At 37.3% G+C, this 8,260-nt stretch overlaps 1 protein-coding gene across 1 annotated transcript; it reads left to right on the top strand.

Annotated features, from left to right (window-relative positions):
• The first annotated feature begins 201 nt into the window (after positions 1 to 201).
• Positions 202 to 1,244, top strand: LOC113315554. Its single transcript, XM_026563819.1, has 2 exons — positions 202 to 538; positions 598 to 1,244. Exons 1-2 carry the CDS (start codon positions 202 to 204, stop codon positions 1,242 to 1,244), a joined length of 984 nt encoding a protein of 327 aa, XP_026419604.1.
• Positions 1,245 to 8,260: the final 7,016 nt, after the last annotated feature.

The raw sequence follows: 8,260 nt of genomic DNA, 5'->3' as shown, positions 1-8,260 counted from the left end.
TTTTCTCCTATCGGTCATGTCTTGCTATGCCGTTTAACCAATAATCTTTTTATTTATTTATTTTTCTTATATACGTGCTTCACCAATTTATTGATCATGTCTGGCTATGTCTGGCTATGTCGTCTAACCAATAATTTAATTTAATTTTATTATTTATTGTGCCATGTCTAATATATTTTTTTATTATTTTATACCCAGACAATGTCTAAACTCTCTAACCTGGACTTCATGGCCCTTGACATTACTGGAAAGAACTATTTTTCATGGATTTTGGATGCAGAAGTGCACCTTAGTGCCAAGACTTTGGGAAACACTATTGTTCAGAACAACAAAGAATCCCCTGAGGATCGCAGCAAAGCCTTAATTTTTCTCCGTCATCACCTTGACGAGGCTTTGAAGTCCCAATATCTTACGGTGAAAGACCCGTACACTTTGTGGACAGAGCTGAAAGATCGTTTTGATCATCAGAAGACAGTGATTTTACCTCGTGCAAGGTATGAATGGATGCATCTGGGCCTCCAAGACTTCAAGAGTGTAAGTGCATACAATTCAACACTTTTCAAATTGTCTCTCGTTTAAAACTATGCGGTGAAACAGTTACTGATGCTGATCTTTTGGAGAAGACTTACTCCACCTTTCATGCTTCAAATATTTTGCTTCAACAACAATATCGTGAAAGGCAGTTTAAGAAATATTCAGAGCTTATCTCTTGCGTTCTAGTAGTTGAGAAGAATAATGAGTTATTACTCAAGAACCATCAAAGTCACCCAGCAGGTTCAATAGTTGCTCCAGAGATGAACGCTACAACTAGTCGTGTCAATGCTGATGAAAGCCATGGGAAAGAACAAGGACGTTCGTTAGGTCCTGAAAAGCCCAACTTCAAGAAGAAAGCTGGTAATAATTCCCATTATCAGAAGGGAAAGAAGAACGTGTTTCCAAAACACAAAGGAAAAAGCTCGCAAAGTCATTCAAAGCACCATGAAAGTGTTTGTCACCGTTGTGGTTCACCGGGGCACTGGCCAAATGTTTTCCGTACTGCAAGGCATCTTGTTGACCTTTATCAGGCGTCTATTAAAGGAAAGGAAAAGAAGGCTGAAACCATTTTTTCCCAATATGACATACCAATGAATATAATGCCCATCTTGATATTTCTGACTTCAAGAATGATGGAAATGAGATTGAAGACATGGATTCCTTCCTTAAGGATGTATAAGTTTATTTGTTTTATGATCAGTTCTTTTTAGTAGATTGAGTAGTACTTTGGTTTGAATAAGTGACAATGTTTTGTCATATTTTTTTTAGAGATTGTTTTTCTTTTAGGCAGTTGATTTTAATGTATTAGTTATTGAAATCTCTTTAGTAATGAAATTATTTTCTTCGTATTTATCCTCCATAACTTATTTTATTGTCTTTATTTTTTCTAAAGGGATATGGATATTTCTAATGGAAAGCCGAAAACAAGTGACGAAGATATATGTCTTATTGATAGTGCAACAACGCACACAATTTTTCGTAACAAAAGGTTTTTCTCCCATTTAACGTTAGCTACGACCAATGTTACTGCAATATCAGGGATTATAATCTTGTTGAGGGACATGGAAAAGCATCGATAATGCTCCCTGATGGTACAAAAATCCATGTCCAAGATGCCTTATTTTCAACAAGATCTAAACGCAGCTTGTTAAGTTTTAAAGACATTCGTCTTAATGGGTATCATATTGAGACAACAAACGACGCTAACAAAGAGTATCTATGCATTACTGTCATCGTCTTAGGTAAGAAACAAGTCCTAGAAAAGCTTCCATCTCTGTATTCTGGATTATTTCACACTATCCTAATAGAATCACATGTTGTGAGTCATCCTAAGACTTCTGATCCCGGTGTTTTTAAACTTTGGCATGACCGTGTGGGTCATCCGGGATCAACTATGATGCGTCGAGCTATTGAAAACTCATATGAACATCCTCTAAATAGACTAAAAGTCTTATCATATAATGATTGTCCATGCATCGCTTGTTATCAAGGAAAATTGATTATTAGGCCATCATTAATGAAAGTTGGCATCGAATCACCTAATTTTCTGCAACGAATTTAAGGTGATATATGTGGAACAATTCGCCCTTTGTGTGGACCATTTCGTTATTTTATGGTTCTTATTGATGCTTCAACACGATGGTCACATGTTTGCTTACTTTCGACTCGTACTGTTGGATTTGCAAGACTTCTTGCACAAATTATTAAGTTACGAGCTCAGTTTCTGGATTTTTCTATTAAAACTATTCGTCTTGATAATGCTGGTGAATTTACCTCTAAAACATTTAATGATTATTGCAAGTCAATTGGCATTGATGTTGAACACTTCATCACGTGCACACTCAAAATGGCTTAGCGGAATCATTTATTAAGCGCTTACATTGATTGCCCGACCATTAATCTTAAGGTCTAACTTGCCACTTTCAGTATGGGGTCATGCAATATTACATATTGCAGCACTGGTCCGTATAAAACAACCATCTACAAAAAATACTCACCTGTACAACTCGTATATGGGAATCAACCAAATATATCTCATCTTCGAACTTTTGGTTGTGTTGTGTATGTTCCCATTGCTCCACCACAAAGAGAGAAAATGGGTCCTCAACGTAGACTCGGCATATATGTTGGCTATGACTCTCCATCTATCATTCGGTATTTAGAACCTCAAACAGGAGATGTTTTCAAAGCAAGATTTGCTGATTGCCAATTTGATGAATCAAATTTCCCGCCGTTAAGGGGAGATAAGCCAAAACTTGAGGAACGCCGTGAAATTTCATGGAATACACCATCATTAGCCCACTTTGATCCTCGTACAAAACAATGTGAACTTGAGGTTCAAAGAATCATACATTTGCAAAATATTGCAAACCAAATTCCTGATGCATTTACTGATAGAAGTAAGGTAACAAAATCACATATACCTGCTGCAAATACTCCTGCGAGAGTAAGTATCCCAGAAGGACATCATGATAATCAGTCCACGATACGCTTAAAGCGTGGAAGACCTCTTGGTGCAAAGGATTTAGTTCCGCGGAAAAAGAGATTAGTAGTTGGCATTCCAGAAAAAGCCATTCACTCTGAAACATTGATTGATCAATCAAATACTGATACACAAGTTGCACCTGAAGAGGCATATGTACCTCAAAACAATGAGATCTCTATAAACTATGTTGGTACAAGACAAAACTGGGATAGGAATACAATTATTCCTGATAGTAAATTTGCTTTTACAGTTGCTTTGGATGTCATTGAAAATATTGATGATCCTGAACCACAGTCTATCGAAGAATGTCGTCGTAGAAAAGATTGGCCTAAGTGGGAGGTTGCAATCCAAGCAGAGTACAAATCATTAGTAAAACGTGGAGTCCTTGGTCATGTTGTTGTAACTCCTGAAAATGTAAAAGTTATCGGATACAAATGGGTATTCGTACGAAAACGTAACGAGAAAAATGAAATTGTGAGATATAAAGCTCGACTCGTTGCACAAGGTTTTTCACAAAGACCAGGTAGTGATTATCAAGAAACTTATTCTCCAGTGATGGATGCCATCACATTTAGGTTTCTTATTAGTTTGGCAGCTTCAGAAAAGCTTGAAATGCGTCTTATGGATGTAGTTACAGCTTATCTTTATGGGTAACTTGATACTGACATTTATATGAAACTTCCCGAGGGATTTCGTATGCCTGAAGCGGACAAGTCCAAAGATCGTAGTGTATACTCAATAAAACTTCAAAGAGCTCTATATGGACTAAAGCAATCTGGAAGAATGTGGTATAATCGCCTCAATGAATATTTATTGAAAGAGGGATATACCAATAATGCTATTTGTCCATGTGTTTTCATTAAGAAATCCAATTCTGGGTTTGATATTATTGCAGTATACGTTGATGATCTAAATCTTGTTGGAACTTTAAAAGAACTCACTGAAACCGCTGCTTACTTGCAGAAGGAATTTGAGATGAAAGATCTTGGTAAAACTAAGTATTGTCTTGATTTACAAATTGAGCATGTCTCAAATGAGATATTTGTCCATCAATCTACTTATACATAAAAAGTCTTAAAACGATTTTATATGGACAAAGCACGTCAATTGAGTTCCCCTATGGTTGTGAGATCACTTGACGTGAATAAAGACCCATTTAGTCCTAAAGAAGATGGTGAAGAACTTCTTGGTCCGGAAGTGCCATATCTAAGTGCAATTGGTGCTCTTATGTATCTTGAAAATTGCACAAGGCCAGATATTGCTTTTTCAGTTAATCTGTTAGCTAGATACAGTTCTGCTCCAACTCGAAGACACTGGAATGGAATCAAGAACTTATTGATAGACGCATTTATGTGTCTAATTTGTCCCAATTGTTTATATTGTTAGTGCTCGATTTTGTACTTATTTGGTTATTTTATGTCTTTGTAGGTGTTTTTGGAGAAATAAGCTTTTGCGGCGAAATTGGCTCAAAATGTGGCATTTGAACCTCCGTAGATAACGTACCAGAAGCACCCCAGAAATACCCCGGAGGAACCCTGAAAAAGTGTTGAAAATATCCCAGAAAAATTACTATTTGCACCCAAGGGGAAAGTGTTATTCGGACTCTCACTATGGATAAGGGGTAACCCAATTCGGACATGTGCTAAAGGGACACCAGAACTGGATAAGGGGGAGGTCACCTTCACCGTTTGAAAACAAATTTTGGCGGGAAAATTTCCTTTCACCAGACAGATTTAGGGTTGGATTTTCGGACGAGTTTTAATGAGATTCAATCACTGATTCTCATGGGATGGACGTGATATGGATATACAATTCTAGTATGGATGATTTCATGGGCTTAATTGGGCTAGAATATCCGGGAGAAGCAATCAAAGTTAAAACAGAGAGACGTGTCCTGTTGTGCACTTTCAAAGATTTTGTGGAGATTTTGGGAGAGTTTTACGCTGGATAATCATGTATTTGGTCCTGTTCAAGTCATAGGAAGAGTTTGGTGGCTATTTTATAGCTAACAGACGCGTACAAACACTGACAGAGGTGATTATTGTTTCAACGGCAGAGAAAAAAAAAAAGAGATTCTATCGGGATTTCTTTGAGCTGTGAAGTATATAAGAGGTGTAGAGAAGTTAGAAAAGATTTTGTCGAGAGTTTGGGGAGGTTTGGAGGCGATCAGAGAGGCGCAGGAGGAGTTGCAGAGAAGTTACCTGCTGCTGCTGCTGCTGCCATTAACACGCCTGAAGAACACGAAGAACGGACTCTCAGCAGCAGTCGTTTATCAACAGAAACATCGACTGTCCATTGTTGGTCGTAGTTCTTCAACGACAACAGCAACTCAGCTCTGTCGTTGATTCTGGACGTCTTCTGTGGGTCGCATAGTTCTGTTTTACATCAATTTCTTGTATTTCTCTTCATTGTAAAACACTTTTGAGCATCAATGAATTATTTTGAGAGCATTTTTACTATGATGAGTTAAACCCCAACACTGGGGCGACGGAGGAGGCCGAGCTTCATAAAAGGGTAATTTTATTAATTCTTTTTAAGACTTTTGCATTAAAAATTAATTGAAATATGATTTGATTAAATTGGGTGTTATTTGATTAGATGGGTCATGCTTAGCTTAGGTGATTTGATGTTCCATGCTTAACATTTACAACCAATGTTTTGAGAATCGACTTTGGCAAAATAAGAGTCCATATATGTTTTGAGCTATTATTGTTGAGAATAAATCATTAAGCCTTATGTTATGAAGATTGGCCGAATCATTAGTCCCAGTACCTCTCTACCAATTTGTCAATATTTGTATATATATTTTTAAATATAAAAATCCATTACCTTCACAAGTTCGAGTTTGAACGATACCCCTTATCATCATTACTACAACCACCAAAAATCTTTTATCAAAATGGCGCCGCCGACGCGGATTTGTGCTTAGGTAGAATTTTTATGTTTATTTTTTTTTTATTATTTTTTTTCTTTATTTTTTGTTCCTTTTTACTTTGTCTTTTTGTCTTTGATTTACAGGTTCGAAGTGGAACACTAAGGACTTGGAGAGGAAAAAGCTTAAAGCGAAAAGAGAAGAAAAAAGGACAATTTTAGGATTTAATTTTTAAATTTTTAAATTTTTTTTTTTTAGAGTGTGTGAGGAAAACTGTAAATTTTTTTATTTATTCTGGACAATTGGACTTTATTCTTTTTTTAACCATACGGAAGGGTATTATTATAAATTATAAAAAAAAAATATTATATAAACTGTGTGCAGGGAAGGACGACGATTACTATATCGTCTCGGCCCCTCGGGTTCGCACACGGCATAGGAGTCGTGGCCCGAGTCGACGACAACGGTTCATCGCCCGTCTGGTACGGGAGGTAAGTCCAATCGAAACACCCGCGAATCTCCTGCAAGCGGGTTACTGTCTGCCTTAAGGTGATAATTGTTTGAGGACGAACCGGACTGTCTTTATTTTCCTAGTAAAGGGCAAGGCCTGGCCTAAACAAGATAAGGGTTCGGATTTCATCACCGTTCCCTTCTTGCCCGCCTTAGGAAAACAAAACCTAACGCGAACCCAAGCTTAAAATTTGGAATAGAACGAGACCGATAGGGTAACGAGCTTAATAGGAAACTCGTTCGAAAAATATTGGTTGCTCTTTAAGCACACTCCAAAGTTCATGATGGTTTCTGTGAGTTGAATGCGTGACTGTGCCGCCTTGTCATAGTGGTGAGGCCTTGGGTATCAAAGCTCCACTGAGCTTCCCTCGCCTCAATTCAACTTACTTTGACTCGGATTGATTCCAGAGGGGTTTGCTCAAATTGCAACGAATTCCCTTTCGAAAGATAGAAGCTGGTCTAGAAACAATCTAAGTGGAGCCATCATGCTTTTTGTTTGCTAGAAATCTTTAGGTTTGCTTTGGTGGAGTCGAGTCGGCCTTGTTTGTGATTGTATAGAATCCCTCTGTAGTTTATATTTCTTCGGTGATGAATCCTTTTGAGGAGACGCCACCTGCGATGACGTTGCGAGAATATATGTCTAGAAATTCTCGTTATCAAGAGACGTCTTCGGAAATGACTCTTGGTGAATATATGCGTGGGAAGCGATATATGGATACTCCAACTTTTATTGAGGAATCACCTCTAACGATCTATGAGAAATATTATAAACATAGACCATGTAGTTTGGAACAAAGATTGAGAATTCTTGAATTTCAAAAATTGTATCATGATGATGAGTATAGTGATGATGAAGAATCTGAAATATGTGGGAATAGTGATCAGGAATTTGTTACCCCAGTTGAGCCTTATAATGATTATATTATTTCTGGTTCAGATCCTAATAATTTTAAAAATTATTCACCTATTCAAAAGGACGAGGATTTGACTAGAGATACCCCCGTTTCAGACGATGTAGTATGTCCTGTTTACGAAACCGATGATGGTTTAGAGGAACCAGTTTATCTTGAGATCGAGTCAAACGATTTAGAAACAATAGTCTTAGATGAACTTGTAGAGATTAGCGAGGATGAACCTGACTTAGAAAAATCAATTGCCGACCTAGAAATTAGGGAGGTTATGACCAGTCTATCTAGAGACGCCGAAAACTCTAAGTTTGGGGGTGAGTATCATTCTCCATGTGCTTTAACTCTTAGTAAGGTCCCTCACTTCGGACTTGACATCAATGCCTCACCCATCTTACGAGACTATCTTCATAATCGTTTTCCAGAACCTAATGATATCCAACAAGAGTCTCAACTGTTAGAAACCCATCCTCTGGTTGATGTGGTTAACCCAGGCAATAATACCAAGATTGATTTTGTTTTCCCACCAAATAGTTTTCTTCCAAATGTGGGAACATATAGATTTCAAATGTGTCGAATATTAAGTCGTGAGACTAAACCTAAATGCTTTAGGAAATTAGAATCGACACATTTGCTTAAGAATGACCACTACTCTCATTGTGGTCAAATTTGTAAGTCAAATCTTATTGACTTAGAGGATCCTCAGTTATTTAGGTTATTATTGTGCGCTTCTAAGATCATATTTGAGTTTTTCCAGACTCTAGGACCTAATAATTTGGATCCAACCTATGAGGAAATGCATCCGAGGAAAATATTTTATTTAGACCCTTTCATAGAACCTGAACCTGAACCACAATTAGATATAAATATCTTAATCAGGAAACTAGATAAGGGCATGTTATTCTTGTTCACTTTCTTGGGTTATTGTAGTTTCCTTTGGTCAGCTCTTTTTCG

This window comes from Papaver somniferum, chromosome 10 (assembly GCF_003573695.1).
Source record: "Papaver somniferum cultivar HN1 chromosome 10, ASM357369v1, whole genome shotgun sequence".
Classification (NCBI taxonomy): Eukaryota; Viridiplantae; Streptophyta; class Magnoliopsida; order Ranunculales; family Papaveraceae; genus Papaver; species Papaver somniferum.
The sequence above is the reverse complement of the archived record's forward strand: the minus strand, read 5'-3'. Positions and strand labels throughout refer to the sequence as shown.

What these genes read in the sequence shown, in the direction of transcription:
- LOC113315554 (XM_026563819.1), top strand. Translation starts at nt 202, where the DNA reads ATGTCTAAACTCTCTAACCTGGACTTCATGGCCCTTGACATTACTGGA. An exon ending in CCAAGACTTCAAGAGTGTAA is followed by an intron (nt 539 to 597) that starts GTGCATACAATT and finishes GCGGTGAAACAG; the next exon opens with TTACTGATGCTGATCTTTTG.